General features: G+C 33.8%; 1 protein-coding gene across 2 annotated transcripts in view; it reads left to right on the top strand.

Annotated features, from left to right (window-relative positions):
* Positions 1 to 25,086, top strand: part of LOC126831735 (adenylate cyclase type 5) — a 47,966-nt gene continuing 22,880 nt past the window's right edge. The window contains exons 1-4 of one of the 2 annotated variants that reach the window (XM_050562386.2): positions 1 to 100; positions 13,779 to 14,659; positions 19,552 to 19,701; positions 21,289 to 21,410. In XM_050562386.2, coding sequence (XP_050418343.2) covers positions 82 to 100; positions 13,779 to 14,659; positions 19,552 to 19,701; positions 21,289 to 21,410 — 1,172 coding nt within the window. In that variant the 5' untranslated portion in view covers positions 1 to 81. Of the gene's footprint in view, positions 101 to 1,519; positions 1,620 to 13,778; positions 14,660 to 19,551; positions 19,702 to 21,288; positions 21,411 to 25,086 lie in introns of those variants that run through there. The other variant, XM_050562385.2, reaches the window with a different exon arrangement.

Genomic DNA, 25,086 nt, shown 5'->3' on the forward strand with positions numbered 1-25,086 from the left:
CAACAAGGCTGGGTTGGCAGGTGCTTTTTGGTGATAGCCAAAGTTAGTAATTAAGTGAACAATAACAGTTAGCAGATTTACATGATTAGCGTAAAAAATGGTAAGTACTCTTCACTGAACCTTTTGACATTCGGTGAACGGATTATATTAGACTGTCATGGCCGAAGTAACGGTAAAGTAAACATTGTTGTAACCGTATGATTTTATTAATGTATATTTATGTAATATTGTACTGTTTTATACGATATTATCCTTGTCATATATTTTGATACAATTCACTATTAGGCGTCATTATTTACAAAACGTCGTATATACCGTAATAAATGTCTGGATAACCAGGTTTACAAATCACAATTTTCCTTGTGCTAACAAATATAAAGCCCACGATTTTTATTTACAATGTATCAGAAACTGTGTATTTATCTGCACATTTCTGTAGTTTAAGATTATTAAAAGTGCAGGTTTAGGTAACATTAGGATTTCACATTTATAATGGTTTGACAAATTTGGTTAAATTTTTTGTTTATGTATTGAACAACGGTCATGGAGTCTGGACATGAATGTAAAAACTTGAAATATTTTTTTAAAATTTTTTAAAATCTTTATTGTAAAAATACTCAAAGGCTTTTACTGTGTCAGTTATACCTACCGTAAAATTTGGCACCAAATAATATATGTCAGTGCCAATATAAATATTCAGGTGTAGGCTACCTGATATTATTGTGTTGCACTAGGGTAGAATTAGTATAAATGATATATTGTAGGCAAATGATTTGAAAGTATGAAATAGAGGAGTTAAACATCTACACTAAATGTCATTATGTTTTGTTTTAATAATTTACTTGGTGTAGGCTTCTTTAGAAGGGGGTTAGGCCTACTTGGAAAAGTACCTGCGAAGTTAGGCAGGTGAAACTACTACACAAAATGCAAAATCCTGTGGATTTATACTTCCCTTTATGTAAATGGTACATTTTACTTTTTTTATTTTTCTACATTTATTAACATGACAAGTCCATAATCAACTTTCTAGATAACAGGCATGGAGCGAGCATATCCGGCTTCATTCACAACACCAACAACTGTATATTTATGAATATAATAAGCCTACATGTTTACTTGAATTGTATTTACTTACATGTATATATATGTAAGTTTCTACATAATTGTTGTAAAAATGGATTATATTATATATTGCACATTTTAATGAACAAAGAACAAGGAAGTATCCTTATGACATCCAGCAATAATATGTGAATATACCTCCTAATATTTATGAGCACTCTTTAAAAGGGGTCATTAATTCAATTGTAGTCGTCTTTTTGTCTGTGCATAATTTATACAGTGAGACAGGATACTAGAGATTTTATAACTAAAATTTGCATGTATTACTCCATTGTAAAGATGTTCTCAATAGAATGTTGAAAGATTTTTTACTTAGTTTCTAAGGGATGTTAGCCTACTTTTACATTATAAAGAAGAGGCAAGTAAAATATTTTTTCACAGTTAATGCATGAGTCAGTTCTCTTGCCTACTGTATCTTGTAGACTAACAATTCATATTTTCTATGAATTTTCTAAAAAAAAGTGTGATTTACAACAAGTTAGCTGGTTCACAAACAGGTAAAAGTAAAAGTTTACTGTAAAGGCAGTCATTATCTAATTAAAATCTCTGAGTGCATGTAATTTGAGCAATATTTATAGGAATCACTTGTTAACTAAAATATTGTAAAAGTTGAATATCTAATAGGAATGAATGGTTCAATTCTTTTCAGTATTTACAAAGATATGATGACGCAAACTTCTATCGATTTATACTGCCTTTATGTAAATGGTACACTTTACTTTTTTTATTTTCTCCAATTACAATAGTCTGTTTATTGTCTGATAATGTCATGATATTATAACATGCCCGCTGCCATCTTAATGTGTTCTTAAAATCTTATTGATGGGTATGTTTTTAATCGAATTGAATCCTAGCCAGAAGATTATCTAAATTTCAATAGTGTTCCTACTCTTTTATCAAGAACTTGACGAGTAGAGTGGTCATAAGGAACTATGGATAGAAACCTGACGAAGGTCAGAATGTAATCTGTCCATATGTAAAGGTGATGCATTATAAGAGCTCAATCTCCTTATTGTGGGTCTTATTTTGGCTTCAAATGGTGTACAGAACTATTATTAAACATTTATTAACATGACAAGTCCATAATCAACTCTGTAGACCATTGGACGGCAGAGATTTAAATGACTTCCATTAGAAAGCCTGCTAGATTTAAAATTTTAACGCTGAAATGGATAGTCAAAACTAAGTCTCGCTTGTCCAGTATCATTGCTATGATTATAAACACCCATAACTTGGCTCAGAATAAAGTAATTTGAATGATATTTTCAATATATTTATTCGTCAAAGAACTATTTTTGAACTATTATACATCTACAAGAACGGCCAGCTCTTTATCTAAATCTTACATAATGCATCTTTAATTAAATGTTAAATAATCAGTCTCAATCTAAGTACCTATTAGCATGGATTAAGCGCTGATAAATTTATATTTACCTCAGTTCTTCACGTTTATGAAATCGTGCGAAGCCATAAAAAGCTCTTGCTAATATCAAAAATCAGAAAAAAGCATCCCATAAAAACTTTTCTTAATTATATTGCAAGAGTAATTCTATATTTTCTTGAATTAAGGAGAACCAAATTGTATTATGCTTTAGTCTTATACATTCTTTATGTACATCACATTGACAGGTCTTATTGCAGATACAGATGGTGGAATGGATGCAGTCACTGTTAAAATGGGTGCGTCCCTCTGTCTGATGGTCTTTCTGTCACCCTTTTTGGGAGACAAAAACTCTGCTTCTAATAGAGATAGAATGTTCAAACTTGGTGTACATGTAGTTGTTCATTGAGTGAGTCTTGACTAAATTCAACGATGAGCATTTTATGTTAAGACATAAATAAATTGATTGGAACTCAACTATGCTTGAAGTAGAATCAATCTATTCCTGACTGTTGAAACAGTGGATTTTTGAGTTCGAGAGATTTTATATGAGACAAAAAAAGACTAAAATGTAATTATTATTTTAAAAGAAAAATGTTTAAATCACTGTGGCCGTCTGGTCATTTATAAGCATAAAATGAAAGTAAAGTGAAATGACATTTAACATCCTACTGTTCCGCACCAATTGGGCTAATTAAGGTGGGCATATGCCATATATAGTCTGCCATGAGGGACTTTTTTCCTGGACATCGGCACTATGACTACCCTTATTTTGAATTCCAAGTGTTAAAGGTTCTTTTACATGCACACCAATGTGTACACGGGACCTCGGTTTTCTTGCCCATCCGAGCAACTATATGTTGTCCCTTGCCAGGCCTTCCGTCCTGCACAAATGACAGTTTATAAGTCTTTATATACCATTTTATTGTCCCCCGCCTTTCGAAGAAAGCAGGGGACTATTAAAATGGGTTCGTCCGTCTGTCTGTCTGTCTGTCTGTCTGTCTGTCCGTCTGTCTGTCCGTCCGTCTGTCTGTCCGTCACACTTTTTGGGACACAATAACTCTCTTCCTAATTGAGCTAGAATGTTCAAACTTGGTGTATGTGTTTATTAGGTCAATGCCTTGATGGAGTTCGAAGATGAGCATTTTCCGCTTAGGGTAAGCAGAGATAAGCAATTTGATTGGTTGATGCTTTGGGACACGATAACTCTCTTCCTAATTGGGCTAGAATGTTCAAACTTGGTGTATGTGTTGATTAGGTCAATGCCTTGATGGAGTTCGAAGATGAGCATTTTCCGCTTAGGGTAAGCAGAGATAAGCAATTTGATTGGTTGATGCTTTGGGACACGATAACTTTTAATTGAGCTAGAATGTTCAAACTTGGTGTATGTGTTTATTAGGTCAATGCCTTGATGGAGTTCGAAGATGAGCATTTTCCGCTTAGGGTAAGCAGAGATAAGCAATTTGATTGGTTGATACTTTGGGGCACGATAACTCTCTTCCTAATTGAGCTAGAATGTTCAAACTTGGTGTATGTGTTGATTAGGTCAATGCCTTGATGGAGTTCGAAGATGAGCATTTTCCGCTTAGGGTAAGCAGAGATAAGCAATTTGATTGGTTGATGCTTTGGGACACGATAACTTTAGTTCTAATTAAGTGAGATTGATGAAACTTGGTGTATAGATTTATTATATGAATACCTTAACTAAGTTCGATAATGAACATTTTTTGCTGAGGGTAAGCAGAGTGATAAGCAATTTGATTGGTAGAAACTTTGGAACACAATAACTCTCCTTCTAATTGAGGTAGAATGTTCAAACTTGGCATAGGTGTCTATTAGGTGAATGTTTAAACTTGATGTATATGTAGATGTTCATTAGGTGAATGTCTTGACTGAGTTCAATAATTAACATTTCGAGCTGAAGCTAAGCAGAGCTAATCGATTTCATTTGTCGATGGTTTGGGACAAGATAATCTTGATTCTATCTGATAGAGAGTGATGAAACTTAGTGAAAAAAATAAATGTGCGATTAATTAATATGTGTCATCTATTTATTTTGCAATTTCGGCGGGGGACATCAGCCTCACTGTTGGCTTGTTTGATCTGTTAAGGCAAAAATATTTAGTTTTGTGCGGCTATGAATTGCCAATGGATATATAATATAAAATATTATAAAACCTCACAAGATACAATCAGAATATCCTTTATTTTTATTATTTAAAAAGTACATGTGTATATTTGTGTACATCAAGTTTCATAAAGCTTGAAAAAATTTATTTGGTTCGTTTCACTCAACTGTGTTTTTCTTAAATCTCTGTCAGAAATATTTGGTGAGAAATTGTGAGATAGTCACACCAACCCGGCCATATGGTGGAATTATAAGTTATGGAAATAAGAATGATCCAAACCTTTTTGATGCAATATTTAACAGACTGCACTTTTAGTCAACTTTGGCATGAGGCTTTTTCAAAAAAATCATCAGAAAAGGTCCAAAATGGTTTAGATTCACAATGCTTGGGAAGACTTTTGTTTCCAGACACCAACCCATTTTTGATTACCATTAATTATCAAGCAGTGTCTATGTTATTTTTCTAGGGGGGTTGGATGGCTGAATGGTTAGCGTGTGCGCGCTGTATCATAAAGTCTGTCATTGAGTCGACTGGCATGGTTTCGAATCCCCGGTTGTACGTGACAAGGAGTAGGGTCGCCTGTCCAACCCCGTGGGTTTTCTCCCCGGGTCCTCCGGTTTACTCCCACTGCTAAAGACCCCTACGCGCAAGCAAATTATTGAAATAAAATTAAAACCATATGTTAGTCCTGAAATGACCTAGTTTGTGTCGAGTGGACGTTAAACCCCATTTCTCTCTCTCTCTCTATGTTATTTTTCTGACTCTAGCCCAGATCACACTGAGAAGTAGCAAAGGTAATATTTGTAGGTTTAGGACATAGTTTTCTAACTACTTGGGTAAATTTAGCACGAATATCGGTAAAAGTCTAATTATCACAACAAATGTAATATGAAAATACGGTGTGTTAATTAACACGGGTGAGAAATTGATGTGCTGTAGTTACATACATGTACATGTATGTGTGTTTTTATACATATTTTATTTCTTGATGAATACTTTGTGTTTTATACTTCATATCAGTCGGGCTATAGTTATTTATATGTTTGTCTTTTTGTCGTGAGTTTAATTTGTTTACATATTATCGTGGGTACCACTGAACTATAAATGCATGTATAAACGTACAAATATCACCGTTGCTACTTCTCAGTATCCACCAGTGGTAAAGAGTCAAATTACTACTAATCACCACCCATTCCCTAATTACACCACTTTTGTCTGTTGTTTGCAATATTGCTCTTGATTGCTTACCATAAGGTGATAATTGCTGGGATTGCTGTGAATGTATTGCATTTGTGGTCAACAACATATGAACAAATGAAAAAGAATGAACATTTATATCCTGTGAACAACTTTGGCTTCTTTTAACAATTGTACAAGAAATCCATTTTTATGCGCCTACATTTAAATGTTGTTGTATATTGTCGTTGGTCCTGCGTTGGGCGTCCACAATTACTTGTTGACGCTCTTAGAGGCTAAAGTAAATATTGATTTTCTGATGATCACTTTGAAAAATCTAGTGGACACTCCAGAGGCTAAAGTTAATATCCGAGTAACAATGGTATAATTTTCTGCAATCAACTATAACTCTGCTCAGAATGAAGTAATTTGACAGAAATTGTTAACATATTCCCTTTATTATCTATTTTTTAACTATTATAGTGAGAACTGTCAGCTCCTTATCTAAATCTTACATAATGCATCTTTAAGTAAGAAGGAATCGGTTTGAACCATTTTTCATCAGCGTGTTTTTGATAGTACTGTTGATTGAGCATGGTCTTAAACACTATTATAAGCCTTTATCTGAATTTTTGATGACAATGGGAATGAAAGAATAGTTTATGTCATTCAACAACAAATGAAATATTAAAGATTCTAATGTTTAGATATGGTAAGGAAATGGAGGTTTTATTTCATGGATCAAGGAACAAAGTCTAATTAAAATTATACCAACATTTATTCCATTAGAATTTTCTCCAATTTATCTTGGTCTAAAACCATTTCTTTACAGGGCATAACATTCAGTAATGTGCAGATTGTGATTGGTCAACTCTAAATCAAGCCACTAATCAAAACACACAATACAGAAAATGCTACAAAATCTTTTTAAAGATTTTCCTTTAGCTGTCTAACCAAGGTCAACTGTATTTTTTGGTGGTCACAGGCCCACAATGCTCTTTTTATAACACATCTCTAACAAATAAATTATTAGTTATAATAACCAGATTGTGATTAACAAACTCGAATCCTGTACCCAATCATTCCCTTCATGTTAAGTATATAGCAGATTGTAGAAAAATGACCAGGATAATATTTTAAATCTTTTGTTTACTATACATGTAGGTATCATACTTCACCTTTTATTACATCCATAAAATGTTATATTTAGGCATAATTAGGTGAAGTCAAGTATCATTGACTTATTGATTTCTGCCATTTTATTTGGCAGTGTTGATTTTATTGCTCTGTGTAAAGTAAATACTTGAATTGATATTTGATGATGTATTATACTGTTATAATAGTCTTTATGTGATAAAAATTCAACCTTGGCATTAGATTGTGACAAAAACAAATTTATTATTTGAAGTTTGCGCTGTTTGAGTGTCCCAAGTCATAAAAAGTCTGTGCTGCTAGATCTTAATCTCACCCCAATATTTGTAAACTTGATCCCACTGTTGTATTAATTAATTTGAGTTTTCATATTCTATTTTTCTTCTGTTCTCTGATTCAGAGATGAATAGGGTTTAACATCCTACTTTTTGAATAGTATGAGTACATATTAATTGCTTCGAAATAAAAATTGTATCAAAAACCAAACACAAAATTTATCAAATCTGCGAATTTTCCCTATTCACAATAGACACACATACTGATGTGTGTAGAAAGTTTTGTATAGACAGCCTGAGATGTGTTTCAGATGTGGGATAAGTCAAGTTATTTAAAGTGAGGAAATTAAAATTTATAGCCAGAAATCACAGGCACTTGAAGCGAATAACATAAAACTTCTTACTACTGCTTGACTAAATATTACAGTATTAACAAGGTATATTGTTTTGACTCGTCATCTCACAATACTCAATAGTTCTACCACTTCCCGTCGGTTTTATTGCCAACAAGACTTTATTTGATCTTTATGCGGCTTACAATGTATTTAAATTGTTCATTTTATGGCATTACTAATTACAATTTTAAATCAAACCCGAAGTGCTATCACTTGGCAATTATCAACTTCGTCGGACTGAAAGATTTTTTTTTCGAAAAATATTTTGCCTTTTAGTCTGCAAAATGAATGCTCGTAAATAAGTCCCCGCCACCACCCCCCCTTCCTCCCCATCCCCCACGCAGATGAACTTTTTAAATTTCTGAATACTGATTCCATACTATGGCATAGACAGCCAGTCCATTTTTTTGTTTGTGATGCCTATGCCAGAAACCAGACGTCTCAAGTTTCGGCCGATAATAGATTTTTCTGGCATCGATCATTATTTGTTTCATCAATTTTTCAGAATCTGTTTTTTTTTTTAATTGCCTAATGTATTTAAAATTTTTAAAATACATGTAAGTGTAAAAAACCGATGTGTAGTGCCACTTGAGAGTAGTCACTCTGACCTCATTTCGCGTTACTTCCGGTCTGACGAAGTTGATAATCGTCAAATAAAGCGCTTTAGGTTTGATTTGTAATTAAGAACGCTGCAAAATGGCGAATTTAATTACATTGGAAGCTGTATAATGATCAAATGAGGTCTTGTTGGCAATAACGGGAAGTGTTAAAACTAATGAGTATTGTGAGATGATGTCAACGAGTCAAAACAATATGGTGGGTGATATACCTTGCTAATACTGTAATATATCTTCAAACAGTAGTAAGAAGTTTTAGTTTAATCCCTTCAAGTGCCTTTGCCAGAAATGAATGAAAAGAATTAAATTTTTGTAAATTGTTTCATCCTGTATATACATGTACATACTGGCTTGTTTACTAGCAACCTCAATACCAGGACAAAAACATAGATTTTTAAATTGTAAAATCAATGAAATGTCATGGACAGAATTCAGACATTAGATAAATTAATTCTCTTCCTAGTTAGAGGAAAAACATGTAATGGAATTTTTGTGATTAATGTTGATAGACCATGAAAGTATGTAATTTATTTTTATATACCCTGACAGTTTGTGAAAAAAGATCATTTAGGAGTAATTGTGATCTATTTCGATTTATTGAATAAAAAGATTTCATTAGATATTATGTAAAGGAATATAATTGCTTTCATTTACATAGATTGGGATGATTTTTTATTTTTTATTAAAAAGCAACATTTGTTGGTGGTTGGAAGCCGAAAGATGGAGTAAAATTATATTGTCCATATTTGCAGACCTTAAAATTGTCAGCACAATTTAAATCTGTACATTTTAATGTTGAGATGATTTTGGTCCATTTTCTTTTAAAGGAGTCATTCTCCATTGATAATTTTATTGACCATACATGCAAATCCCTAGGCACCATTCAAATATTAGTCCTGTTTGTACTTACATGTATTTAGTTTTAGTTTGGGCTAGGTTTCAATAACAACCAATTTCTAGTTAATTTTTGCATGGATATGGCATCTTCTTAAAATTCTTCTGTCGGTACCTACACTTGAGTACAAAATTACCAAAATATCTTTAGAATAGAAGAGATTATTATATATGACAGTTGTTTGATTAATTATTAATAGCTAAGGAGGACAGTTCATGATGCAACTTTTTAAAGAAAATTCCTAGATGTATGCTGTTAATGGGTGTCTTATGGATACAACACTTCAACAAAAGTTTGTTAACTATCATATTCCTGAAGCAAGGGTCCGAGAAATCCCTCTCTAGCCATTGCTGGATTGGCTTCTAATACTTGAGCTTTTGAGAGAGTGTGTCTATTCTTCCCATTAGTCAAATCTATCAGAAGTACAGCAACATGACAGCCCTTCATTTAATCGGGGGTCTTCCCTAAAATTTTGGACAGTGATTTAATATATTAAAAATGGTGAACATGTTGTTCGTCTCCACGTGTTTGTTCATATTGATCATTACCCATTGTTTACATTGTATGCGTTTTCGATAGCCTCGTTTGTCACACAATTAGTTTTTCTGCAATATTCTGCTATGCACTGGTTAGTGGAGCATAATACATTTCTCGGGTAATGACGTAACGTAGTGTAAACATATGTGGAGCTCTGTTTAAAACCCGAATGATTTTGTTACGCTGTAATGTATTGGTTGTTTATCCGACTGTTGACCAGTCATATTTTGGAACATAAATTTGCGGTTATTAAAACAGTGTCCGAGTTTAATAGGTCTATAATCAAGCGAAACACTGCGAGGAGTTTGGTTAACTATGTACACTTCACAAATCAAAAGTAGAATCAGGTGTTTTAGAAAAAGTAAGCATACCCTGCTTTTCGCACAAGACATGTCATAAACAATGGTTATATTATCATTATTTGCATATATCAGTATCATAACACGTATCGTCTTCAATAGAAGGCTTGATCTTACTTACTCCGTGCATCTTATCAAAGCCTTCACATAATACCCTGCATATTTCGGCAAAGTTCAAAGTTTGTTCAATGTCAAGGTTTCCGTGGAGATCGCTATAGTTTATTTGATTGTCTTTCAGTCACAACTTCTGATTGGACGCTACTGTTCACGTGTCTGTCTTTCAGTCACAACTTCTGATTGGACGCTACTGTTCACGTGTCTGTAGTAAAGAGAGAAAACATAGCTATAAGCTTGGGAATTGCAAAGTAATCTAGCAACGTCTAAAACTCACAGTCGTTGCTTCAGGAACATGAACACATATACATGTTTATTATTTTACTAATAAGGAAATTTGAAATGGGGTTTAACATCGTACATGCTTTGAAGTGAGGAAACTTATTACATTGTTGCCCTTTAGCATTATTTTACATGATAAATTTTATCGCAAATATTCGCAATAAACCATTCCTCACAATATAGCAACTGGGTGTGTTAGACAAATCTATTGACTTTGCAAAAGCATGTATTGATAAGGCTGCTTTAATGTAAGTAAACGCTTGCAGGATTCTATGATTAAGTTTAATTAGAGATGGTAAAAATCCTTTTGATGTCAGGAAATACAAGGTTATTTCTATAGTTTGATATTACTATAGCAACGTTTCTTTATAATAGCCTTAATGGGGACCATGTATGAATGTATAGGTCTACTAATTTCCTATATCGGTATATTGAATTTAATTCTATATATTTATTGTTGTCAACAGCATAGGCTAAATCAATTTACTGTATTGTTTCATCAGCTACTTTATAGTTTGGAATCTTGATTACACTCTTAAAAGATTCATTATTTATCAAAACTGGGGGGATGGGTGTAATCAAGTGGTCTATAACATGTGCGATTCCGTAAAAGTTTAAAGTTAAACCCCATTTCATTTTATTTCATCTTATTTCATGTTTTATAAACTATCAATTAGACATTTATTAACAAAACAAGACCATTATCAACTCTCGATGACATCGAATACTTGAGATTTTAACTAGCTTAGAACTGTTTGCCATTTAAAAATTTAACTTAAAAATGGGAAAGCAAGGCTTAGTCTCAAATATACCAAGGTCCTGGTTACCACTATGCACACATCTTGTCAAAACTACAAACAGTGATAACTTGGCTCAGAATGAAGTAATTTGAATGAAATTTTCAATATTTTCATTTTACATTATCTATCTTTGAGCTATTATAGCAAGAATGGTCAGTCAGCTCTTTATCTAAATTTTACATACTGTATCTTTAATCCCCCGCTCTATGAGCTCTATGGATTTGTTAATCTGTCATTCAATTTTCTATTAAGGGGCATAAACCTCTACATTATCCACAGTATTCAACATTACAAACACAAATTTTTGGTTCATTACAATTATATTGATGTTAATCTTAACATGGGCACCTGATATCTAATATCTAAGACACAATGAACAATTTTAAAATCAGTCGACAACTGCATGTACTCTATGCTCTTGAGCACCATTTATGAAACCGTACACCTGATGTAGACTGGATTAACTGGATGTGAGTAACTGCCATTCAATTTGGGCTGCTCACATATTTTGACTAGCATAACTAATTAGAAATTTCAATAAAAAAAATTGATTTAAATCTGTTTAAATGCATTCAAATTACATTAATGTGCATCTTTTGACCCAATTCCCACTATCTTCATTAGCCCTGTGGGTGCCAAAAGTAGGACATTGAACCTCATTTCATTGTCCCATTTTTGTCAATTTTAGGATTCAAAGAAAATGGATTTAGCTTCTTTAAAAAAACCAATGGAAGTAATAAATTCATTGATATTTTTCATTGAAACATTGCATGGTGAACATGGTGTATTGGAAGGTGTTGAACTGTAAATAGATCCAAGTTTAAGTTTAAAACCTTTATTTATTTTAGACTTAGTTCAGAAGGTGTATACCGACTAAATGTACATGAACCAAGCTTTAAGAGGTCATTTAACTATCTTTATAATGGTTGTAAATTGTATTTGTATTAAGGAGAGTATAGTGACACTAGTGACTACATATATTTAAAATGACAGTAATGAGAAATGATAATGTTTCTGTATGAACCTATATTGTGTCCTCTGGTGTAGAAAAGTAGGATGTTAAACTCCATTTCATTCAATCAAGCCTTCTGTGTGTTCAGCTTCTTGTAATCACTATACAGGTCAGATAGAGTTTGAGATTTTATTTTCAAACATGATTTGGTTATTCATCTACTTACACTACCAGGTACTAAAAAAGATGAGCTTTAATGAAATCGTACACCAGTTGCATGAATTATTGCCCCTGTCATTGACATCTTGTGATTGCTTTTTTGTAATGATTTCTGTTTTATGTGTTCGTGATTTGGAGTAATTGTATAGCCGAATATGATACAGTCTCACCTAATATAATATAAAGTCTCACCCAATATGGTAATATCTCACAAAAAACCCAATATGATTAAATTACTTATTATGCACTATGTATCCCTTTATGTTGCGTAAGTTTATAATAAGTGTATAAATCTTGTTTCTATATTAAGCTGTATTATTGTCTTATTAGTCTAGAGATAGACAAGTATAAGAATTATAAAGATAAGTAAATTTGAAAGATATATTATAGCTGCCTATTTGTAATCTATTTAGAGAATAATCCTTTGTTTTATGGCTGACTATATAACACTGTTTTTGTGTTCAACATGACATCTATGACACCTGCGCTATAAACTATATTCATTCAATCCATTGAAAGTACTGTCTTCATTTCTTAAAATAAAATTATTTTATATTCACATATATAATTGTCTGGATTAAATGTCATTCATATTGCAATTTAATGTCAAAACCAGATTCAAAATCTGCTCCTATTACCTATAGGCCAACTACAGTACAGTGCCTGATCCATCGACAAGGAAAGTTACTATTGAAAATGTTAATGTCAAGCCCCTTTAGATCTTTGTTTAGTTTTGTATTCCTAAAAACATTCTTCAGACAAAAACCTGGTTTGTGTCAGATAAGAAAGATAGCTGTAAATATCAAAAGAAGAGTTATTTTTTTTTAGCTTGGTGAACACACATACACAGTATAATGTAAATGTAATAACCTGTGGCATTCTATTACAAATGAACTTTATAAGAATCAGGTACCCTATAGAATAGAAGTTTATGAAGGGGGAACATAATGACCTGGATGCTATTTCCCTACAGTTTGGTTTAATATGACCGATAAGAGCTCTGCCTGACATTCATTTTCGCAACTTCTATTTAAATGAACATACATTGGTTCATTGATCTTAATCTCTTTTGCACCCAGTGGATAATAAAGTTTTGGTTTTCTAATTTCTTGTATATACCTTTTTTATCCATTGGATAAAAATGTTTTGATTTTCTTGCACAAGAACATTTCTTTTTCATCCATTGGTCTGATTTTCTTGTACAAGAACATTTCTTTTTCATCCATAGGATACAGTAAATATGTTTTGATTTTCTTGTACAGGAATATCTCTACATGTATTTCATCTATTTGATTTTTGTGTACAAGAACATGTCTTTTTTTTATCCATTTGCTAATAATGTTTTGATTTGTAATGTATCTTTTTGTTTACAGATGAACCAGTGATTCTGAACTTACAGATGTGGAATGGCAGTGCACCTAAGTATGAAAGAAAGATATCCGAATGCTCAAAAGAATTCACTATGATCGCTACCCAGAACTCTCACTCTCCAGCAGAACTAGATGAGAGTGCTAACAGAAATCACCAGACTAATCAACAAAATCGGTTACTGGGACTTAAAAATGGAAAGGTCGGACCTCTTAATATTGAGCCCCGTTCCCCAACTGATAATGGTCATAGCCGCAAATCGGCATGGGAACGTGCACAAGAAGAGTATGAGGCAAAACAAAAACAATCGAAAGAAACAAGAGTTGAACCTTTTATTCTGGAAGATGATAGCTTGGGTGATGTGTCATGCTTTAACAAAAAAACGCTTAAGAGAGTATTTAAATCAAAAAAATTCAAAGATCCAAAACTGGAACATCTGTACCAGAAATATTTCTTTAAATTGAATCAAAACAGTATGACTATAGTAATGGGGATATTTTGTGTAATTTGTATTGTACTTATCGTCTTTTATTATGTTGGGGGAGCTACCTTACCTGCTAGGGGGATTGTTTTGACTGTTGTTATTGTTCTGTTCATTGTTCTAGAAGTCTTGTGCAATAGAAAATCCTTAAATGAACCTCAGTTGTTTATTTTGTGCTATATTGTGATATTTGTGTTATGTGGTATTGTAATTTTAATAACTTTAGATACTGATATACATGACGCATCCGAGGGGGTTTGGTGTACAATATTTTTTACTTATATGATTTACGCGTTTGTGCCTATACGTATGAGACTCTCTGTAATGAGTGGAATATTTTTATGTGCTATTCACCTGGTGTGTTCGGCATCTGTTAACTATGGTAAAACAGATCTGTGGAAACAGGTACGTAACTTAATTTTTAATGTGATTGTGTATTGCTATCCATCGTTATCCATCTTGTTAGCAAATGTATGGCTACAATGTAATAGTTTTTGAATTTGATAAGGGTTGTCTAACTCATTGAAAGGAAGAATCCTATTGATTTTCAACATTTTACAATAATCACCTCCAGAGTTATGTATCTTTGTTATACATGTAAAAGTCTTTTGATATCCCTTTTACAAACACCTGAAATTTATATTTATTGTCTATATATATACTTTTTACGAACACCATTTATCAACCTGAAATTTATATTTGTTGTCTATATCCTTTTGAAAGAAAGAAAGAATCCTATTAATTTTCAACAAATTTTGATGATCACTTCCATAGTTACAATCTGATTAAAACACAGATCCTATTTTGTTTTGTTTTTTATAAGTTCAAAATTTCATTTTACTTGTCTTCTCTACACTAGGATCTGGAAGAGTTGTTATATAAGCCGTGTTCTGGTTAATGTGAGGGATTAGTCAATGAAGCGTTCTGTTATGGCCAGTTCTTGGCGTACTGTGCACAGAACTGTGGGTAAACAACTAGAAACGTCCGTGCTGGTTGATTAATCAATGTCTGACATCATAGGGTCAAAAGCCGTTCGTATGACCTCTGACGTGACCTCCCATTACAACCGGTCAGATCTTCATGTAGTGTAGGCCATCGAAAGTATAAAAAAATGAAACGCAATATAGATCTGTATTTTAATCAGATTGCCATAGTTAGACCCCTTTGTTACAAAATCTTTCTGACTCTTAAGCTTGGCGCAGACGGTCAACTTTTCGTCGCTTGTTGCTGCAATAGGCAACTACTGGCAACTCCGAGCAATTGGCAACTCGAGGTCTCCCGTGTGTGCTGACTGGCAACGAGAAGCTTACATCATACAATACTGGCCACTCAGCCCACATTTCCACCAACATGTCTTCCATCTCCACGGACCATGTTAATGTTGTTAGCTGTTCCATCTTGAAGTATCACATGACAGTAGAGCGCTCGCTGATTGGACAGTTAACCAGTTGCTTGTTGCCTGTTGTCGCCTACCGCCGCAGACGAGCAATTTTGAAGCAACAGATGAACAATTTCTCGGCGACGAGCGATTTTCTGTTGTTGAATATCAAACATGTTTGATATTTGGCAACGAGAAGCAACTCGGAGCAACAGCAGACAACTGTTGTTGCCCGTTGGCGCAGACGAGCGATTTTTTCTTTCAACGACCAGCGATTTCACTGTTGCCTGAAAGTTGCTCGAAAAAGTTGCCCGTCTGCGCCTGGCTTTAATAAGTTCTACTGTTGTCACCAGTTGATACATGTATGATGTCCGACTACTATGTCTTGACTTTTGAATTTGATACATAGACATTAAGTGGGATGGGATTGGTATCAAAATTTTACCTACAGGATATATAAATGTGTTGACTTTTGAATATTTGATGCATAGAAATTAAGTGGGGTGGGATTGGTATGAAAATTTACCTACAGGATATAAATGTGTTAAAGAAGTAAAGCAGATGTAGATATTTTATAAATTAGCTATAGGCTAATTAACTTTCATATACTCATTAAAAAACCCACACATGCATTCAGCTATTTCTAGTTAATATCCCTAATCAATTTTTCTCATCTGATGTCCAATTTAGCTACCATCTACAAAAGGTCATTTCACAGCACATTGATTATATACCTTGTTTGTTATGAAATTTCTACTGTAAATAGGGGAGAGTGGGGACGAACGGGCATATGGGACCGATGGGCCACCCCCTTGTATCAGACATGGCAAAATCGAATTCTGTAGGCCTTTATTATGTAACCTTGACCTAGCCTAGAATACATTGTTGATTTGCAAAGAGTGCTATCAACACATTGCCTTACAGCCTCAAAAGTACATTTAACCTTAGTAAAAGTATTTTTTTCATATTTTGCAATATTTTTCATGTCCCAAAGTAATTAAGTGTTATCAAGATGTGCTTGCACCAACTCATATGCCTAGTAGTTATCTAGGCTTGGCACTTAAAATCAAATGCCACAGTGACTGACTCTACAGTTAATAAAGCTAAATATATATATTCAAATGCTGAGGGCACCGATGAATCACCCGTAGTTCGGTTCCTATTGGCATGGCCCATGGGTCCCCAGAGGAATGGTCCATAGGCCCTGGACATATTTTTACGAAAATTGTGCATATAATCTAAAGTTTTATAATGGCAAGAAATAGAAAAAGAACAACAGCCAGGGGAATGTTTGATGCCAAAACAATGCGATAGGCTGTGTAATTTTTATGAACAAATCTGTACATAGTACCCACAATGTTGGACAGGCAACCCTACTTGTCACGTATAAGTGGGGAATAGAAACATGGTACTTGACTCCATGACAGATCTTATTGATCAAATGCGCATGTTTTAACCATTTGCACATCTCTTCCCCATAGCCATCCTACCCCTGACAATGTTGGTATTATAAAAAATGGTGATATAAGTGGTGGCTTTGAAGTAAATATTTTATAAGAGTCAAAAAGCACACCTGTGCATTCATTGAGACAAGACATTAGTTGAAGAATACTGACACTGTAACATGCTCAAATATAGTAGCCATTCTTCCAGAACCAATAAAAATAAATACCACGAAAAGACCACAAGGAATTATTCGCTTTGATGTTTCCATTGCTTACTATGATATTGAATAGGACGGTTATTATGATCTCCCTTCAACAAAAAGGCGCCAAAATTATATTTTTAAATTATTCTTTAATTGATCCCTCCCCATCAGACCCCTGAGTGATGACAGAAAAATAGGTATAATTCCACAATTCTTTAAGGTATAATATTGAAACTATGTATGTTTATAGGTTAGTATCTGATGAATGAAGTAGCAAAGATTAGTTATCCTGGTTGATTTGTAACTAATATTATCTGTAAAATAAAAAACAATCGGCCCGTCAGACCCCACTCTCCAGGATCCCTGGTTGTACATGATAAGGAGTAGGGTCGCCTGTCCAATCTCGTGGGTTTTCTCCGGGTCCTCCAGTTTCCTCCCACTGCTAAAGACCTCTACGCGCAAGCGAATTATTGAAATATAATTAAACCACATGTTAGTCCCGAAATGACCTAGTTTGTGTCGAGTGGACATTAAACCCCATTTCTCTCTCTCTCTCCACTCTCCAGGTACTTGGTGGTCAAGTAGTCTATCATGTGCACTTAAGATGGGTTTTCTCTGGATACTGTAACAACAAAATGCCCGCAAACAAATTATTGAAATAAAATTGTACCATATGTCAATCTGAAAGGACCCTAGTATATGTGAGTGGATGTTAAACTTGTTTCTCTCCTGATCTACCTAACTACCTACGTAAGTCAAAGTAGCTTAAATAACTAATCAGGTGTTTTGGTCAAGTCTGACAACCTTCAAAGCAAATCAAATAATCAACAGTGATTAATTATGATCAAGTATATAAAGTAATCAATGTCTGAGGGCGATGATGGTATGATATGATCCTATGGTTATTTGAACATGCAGCATATCTAACCATAAAGAAATGAAAAGTTTATAAAATAACATTGATATATGACAGGTGACATAAACATAAAAGTTTAAACGATTCTAAAATGTCGATAGAGTAACATTTTGAAACATGTTCCCTTCAGGTTGATAAGGTCATCTGGTGAAACCTAAAAACATATGTATAACCAAGAATTACATGTATAGACTGAAATTAATTTGGATTTTGACAATAAATAAAATAAGAAAGAAATCCTTAAATTTTCTAATAACTGATTATATATTTCATTTCTTGACTGTTGGGAAATATATTTTTAATACATATTAAGTCGTTCATGTAATGATTTGCAACTTTCAGTGTCATAAATGCAAGTATACCGTTCGAATATTGTGGTGGCTACTGCCACCTACCTTCCTACGATTGCTTTCTTTGATACATCTTGGACTGTCACATTCTAAATATTTGAAATGGCCTCAGATGCAAGGAAATCAACTTCAAACTTTCGAAATTTTTAGAGGAAAGAACACCCCTATACAAGCCCCTCAAGACCCAATGACCAGTCAAACCGGTATGGGGATTCTACCCACCCCCACCCCCTTCCAACATCCAGTAATTTTTCTGCATATTCCCCTGAAAAAGTATGATCACAGGATGTTGTATTAATATCAGTACATATTTTTGTTGATCCATTGATTTGATAGTATTTTTATTATTTACAATGTCTTTGTATTACTTTGGTTTTGTCATGTCTGCCAGTTTATATTTAAGTTTCTATTTGGCTGTATGGTGAGCTTACCCTGCACTTACTATCAGATGTAATTTCATGGAGTGTGATGGTCATAATATCATATTTAAAAACATTTTGTCAAATTATAATACTTGCAACAATTACATATTAAGTGAACCTACATGTATGATCAAAAGTTGGGTGTGTGTAGGTAGAACTGATATTATTTGCATGCACAATCTTAAATTGAATGTAATTTAACAACACGTAATTATGGTTTCAATGCATTGTGTGATTCTTGCCAAACTAGACAAAATAAGAGGCTGCATATAGACAATCTGCAATTTCCTTCACTACCACTTTAAACAATTAAAATAACTTTCTTAGTTTGCTAATTAACATTACCATATTATTATAATTACAGACAAATCTTAGGGTACATGTAGCTGCACTATAAATGTACTTCAATTTTCGCAAGATATTGTATATAATATGTAGGTGTTAATTACATGTATCTAACAACTGTTAAACCTACTCCAGACCGCTTCATTAGCTTGTTTGGTGCAGAAAAGAAGGACATTATTCCCCGTTTCATTTTACTTTGACACCTACTGTTTATTTTGAATGTTTTTGTGTTTTTCAGCTCTTATCAAATATTTTTCTGTTTATTGGTGTCAATTTTGCTGGAGTATTTACACATTATCCGACCATCATGGCACAACGGCAAGCATTTTTGGAGACGCGCAGATGTATTGAGGCCAGATTAACTACCCAGAGAGAAAATCAGGAACAGGTAGAAAGATTGAATCCAATATAAAATGCTTGAGAAATACTTAATATCTTCATTCACTAAAGGGTGTGGGACTGAATGGTCTAACGTGTGTTCTTTAGATCTCAAGGTCTGTAATTGGGGGGGGGGGGATGGTCGAATGGTTAGCACGTGCGCACTGTATCATAAGGCCTGTCATTGAGTCAACTGGAGTGGTTTCGAATCCCCGGTTGTATGTGACAAGGAGTAGGGTCGCCTGTCCAACCTCATGGGTTTTCTCCGGGTCCTCCGGTTTCCTCCTTATGCTAAAGACCCCTACGCGCAAGCGAATTATTGAAATAAAATTAAACCATATGTTAGTCCCAAAATGACCTAGTGTGTGTCGAGTGGACGTTAAACCCCATTTCTCTCTCTCTCTCTCTGTAATTGAGTTTTAGTGACCACACAATTCTATATCATTTAATCCCATATCATTTCGCTTTATAACATATATACTTAAATCATTTTATAAAGAGGGGGTGTACACACATCACCATTTGTCTCGTTCGCGTCTGTTTAATAATAATAATCCAGGATAATGGATTACTCATGTAGTTATTTAGTTTTCCGTTATACATAATAAATTGTAATTATAGTGGAGTCACAGATGTTTCATTGTCATTATAGCTGACAATCTATTCGTCTTTAGCTAAAATTAATAGAAGTATTAAACATAAAGCTCGAAAACAAATTCATTATTTATAGTGTTCTGTAACTCTGCTATAATGTACATTGTTCGAAAACTAATATTTCATGTAATTCGATCATTTTATGTTGAAAAATTCCTGAGTTATAAGGTTACGGAATGAATCAATCTTTAAATTTCTTTCTTCATACATTCTGAACAGAATTGTTTCTTTGCCACACAATGGCCTTGATTATTATAAGTCCTGTTTATTAGCAATGTGAGTTGATATTAAATCATAATAACACCAATTAAGAAGGCACCTGTCACAGACAATGTCAGGCACAGATTAGGACTTTGTCAGGAACTATTTCATTAGTGCCTGACATTTTGTAAGGTACACCTAAAACCGTTATATTTCCAGGCCTGCAATTAAACTTGTATCTCATATATCAGAATGATCATATTGACTTATTGATATCCATTAATAATTAGAAATACTCTATCTTCTATGATTCATATTCTAACTCCAAGCTAGGCATCGAATCTAGTTGTTGATTAATTAAGACAAACAGGCTTTAGGACAATTTTTAACATCTTTTTAAAAAAGAAATTCCAGCGTTGAGATGTGGGCTACTGTTCGATGTACTCAGTCGTATATCATGATTTCTGGTAGGAGTTATCGGTTGGGGGGTGCACAAATGTATATAATCTTGTCAACATTTCAATGATATTTTACAGTTTAAAGATTGAGCTTCTTTATTCCCAAAGATTCCCAATGCAACAAACTGCCTGGATGACGTACATGTAGCTACTGTGGCTGTATGTATCATTACCTGGCAACATATCTTCATGCATCTAAGTGAAATAGAAACATGTGATTAAAGTCATTTCAGATTTATTTGTTTTATTTCTTGATTCAAAATACAATCTATTTTTTATTCTAGGAACGGTTATTACTGTCTGTTCTACCTCGACATGTTGCTATGGAAATGAAAGCTGATATTGCCGGTAAACCAAAAGACAGCATGTTTCACAAGATTTATATTCAAAGACATGAAAACGTCAGGTAATGATATTACGCAATAAATCACAGATTTTATCCTTATTTAAAGATATCTTGTTGAATAACCCATTATCTTTTTATGATCTTACATCAATTTGTATCTTACACTTTATTAGGTATAGATAATGGCGGGCTATAGATAATGGCATTTATTTTTAAGTGTGCCAATTGAGTTAGACTGATGCTATTTGTTCTCAAAATCAGAATATAATCAGGAGCCATTCATTCATATGCCGCTCCAATTGAAGTCATTAGGCAATATTAAAATTTCACTCATGCTTCAGCCTGTTTCCTACTGATTATACATTGTTAGAATGTCAGTTGGTTATTATGGTAGTGATAGATATATCCAAGCTAGTATCATGTGGAGGAGGTTTGGAGTTGCTGTGGGGGAAGAGCTAAACAATAGATCTGTCCCTCTGATATGTACCCATCCTGTATTTGAGTACTGCCGTCTGGTCACGCCTTGTAACGTCAACAATCAAGTTACACCATGAATTATTGAGTATAGTAACATCTAATACCTATTAAAGTGGAAAAAACTTGTCATTTTGAACTCAAAATTGACTCCCTAAGAATTGTTGCCATTAGGAGTAGGTTCAAAACAAAAAAAAAGTTTCGAAAATCGGAATCAAAATGGCGGCTGAATATCGATTTGAAGGTTTTTTGTAAAATCCAATATGGCGGTCAAACGGTTGAAAATGTTATGGAACAAGGTCTCTGAAAATGAAAGATAATATCTGGAGCCAACACTACCCATTTTTGGTCTATTTTTAAAATGGAGGGAACTATTCATGTTCGGGAAAAATCAGAAGGCCGATCGGTAATTTCCGAAAGTGTTCGATCGACCAGAAGCTGTCACAAAATATTTTAATATGCCATTTTGAAGGCATCAATGTGTTCATTATTCCTACCAAGTTTCAACTTGATATCTCAAATATTAAAGGAGATACACTCTCTTGAATGTTAAAGAAATGTTGAAGAAAACTTTCACAAATCTTTGATGCTAAAACTAATCGATCGAACTTACAAATTTCGAAAAAATCGTCAGAAAAAAACCCCTTATGGGATTCGTCCAAAGAATCCAAAAATGAAAACTCGATGAAGATCCATTGACAAATAACCGAGATATGAAGAATCTGAAATTATTTTTTGTTCCATCCATAAAATGACCCAATTAATTATATTTAATATTTAGTTCCACGCAGACCAGCACTATCTACTTGGCAGGATGCTTGCACCATGCACAATCTTGGCTGCAACTTCTGACTAAAATCAGCAAAAAAAAATAAAATAAATAATAATAAAACTCTTATGAAAACAATATGTGTTTCGTATCAAACACATATTTATATTCTGTAACAATCTATCACCAAGAATTCAGAAGGAAAGATAAGCACAGCACCATTATCTAATAATCTATCCTAATAATGCCGGCTTGCCCTAACCTATCTTCGTTCTCACTTAATGATCCTTACTAATTACTGACAAACATTCATTTCTCTGGTCTTATTTACCTTACGAAGTGTTTCCTAGTAACTAACTGTTTAAGCCTTAATACATCAATATCTCATAGATTATATGTACAAAAGATTCTAATTTATAAAACTATGATTCTAATATAATTACAGAGTTGACATTAATTAGGATTCAGGTTAATATGTAGTATCGGGTCATGGGAACTTTGATCAATTATTATTCGATTCTTAATTTTAGATAATGTAGAATAAATATTTCCAGGTCATTACTCTCTACATGTATATGAATTGATATCATATGACTGTGTAGCAATTTCCGTTATACAGTGCTGTTACCTTTGTACTTTTCTGGATATTGTGTCAAGTTCGGAATAACAACTTGATCATCTCACATGGTCATTTAACACATTAAGTCATTTGAAGTTATCTATCTCATTGGCTGAAAAAATTGGATATTATCGGTAGTCTAGTTTAACCAAATACATCAACTGATAGGGAAGCATGTGATCAGAATTACTGACATTTACCCGAAATGATGTGAACATTTAAGCGCGGTCACAGATGTTTGACTGACTTTGATTCATTTTTATACGCCCACATTTTCATGTGGACGTATTATGCCGTCGCCCCTGTCCGTCCGTCCACAATTGTTTGTGGACTCTCTACAGGTCACAATTCTTATCCGATTTCGACGAAACTTGAAATATAGGTTTATCCCCAAAAGATCTCAGCTGCTTGCGGTATTGGCATGTATTGGATCGAAACTTCATGGATTATAGCCCCTGTTTGTACGAAAATTCACGTTTTTAGCTTGTGGACCCTATAGAGGTCACAATTTTTATCCAATTTTGTTGAAACTTGAAATGTAAGTTTATAACCCAAAGATCTCAGTTCCTTTCGATATTTGCGCATATCGGACAGTAACTTCCTGAATTATGGCCCCTGATTGTACGAAAAATCACGTTTTTAGCTTGTGGACCCTATAGAAGTCATAATTTTTATCCGATTTAAAAAAACATTCTATTATATCACCGTTACACCCTAAGGATGACTGAGTTCGAATTTCGTGAAAATCGGCCCAAAATTGACAGACAAAATGGCCACCGTTCGTTCCCAAATAGCGTAAGAATATGGTATATCGAGGTTGTGGACCCTATAGGGGTCACAATTTTTATCCGATTTTGTTGAAACTTGAAATGTAAGTTTATAACCCAGAGATCTCGGTTCCTTTCGATATTCGTGCATATCGGACTGTAACTTCCTGAATTATGGCCCCTGATTGTACGAAAAATCACGTTTTTAGCTTGTGGACCCTATAGAAGTCATAATTTTTATCCGATTTAAAAAAACGTTCTATTATATCACCGATACACCCTAAGAATGACAGACAAAATGGCCGCCATTCATTCCCAAATAGCGTAAGAATATGGTATATCAAGGTTGTGGACCCTATAGGGGTCACAATTTTTATCCGATTTTGTTGAAACTTGAAATGTAAGTTTATAACCCAAAGATCTCGGTTCCTTTCGATATTCATGCATATCGGACCGTAACTTCCTGAATTATGACCCCTGATTGTACGAAGTCATAATTTTTATCCGATTTAAAAAAACGTATTATTATATCACCGTTACACCCTAAGGACGACTGAGTTTGAATTTCATGAAAATCGGCCCAAAATTGACAGACAAAATGGCCGCCGTTCATTCTCAAATAGCGTAAAAAATATGGTATATCAAGGTTGTGGGCCCTATAGAGGTCACAATTTTTATCTGATTTTGTTGAAACTTGAAATATAAGTTTATAACCCAAAGATTTCGGTTCCTTCCAATATTTGCCCATATCGGACCGTAACTTTCTGAATAATGGCCCCTGATTGTACGAAAAATCATGTTTTTAGCTTGTGGACCCATTAGAGGTCATAATTTTTATCCGATTTAAAAAAACGTTTTATTATATTACCGTTCCACCCTAAGGACAGTTGAGTTTGAATTTTGTGAAAATCGCCCCAAAATTGACAGACAAAATGGCCGCCGTTCGTTCTCAAATAGCGTAAAAATATGGTATATCAAGGTTGTTGACCCTATAGAGGTCACAATTTTTATCCGATTTTGTTGAAACTTGAAATGTATGTTTATAACACAAAGATCTCAGTTCCTTTCGATATATGGGCATATCGAATTGTAATTTCCTGAATTATG

This window comes from Patella vulgata, chromosome 9, assembly GCF_932274485.2.
Source record: "Patella vulgata chromosome 9, xgPatVulg1.2, whole genome shotgun sequence".
NCBI lineage: Eukaryota > Metazoa > Mollusca > Gastropoda > Patellidae > Patella > Patella vulgata.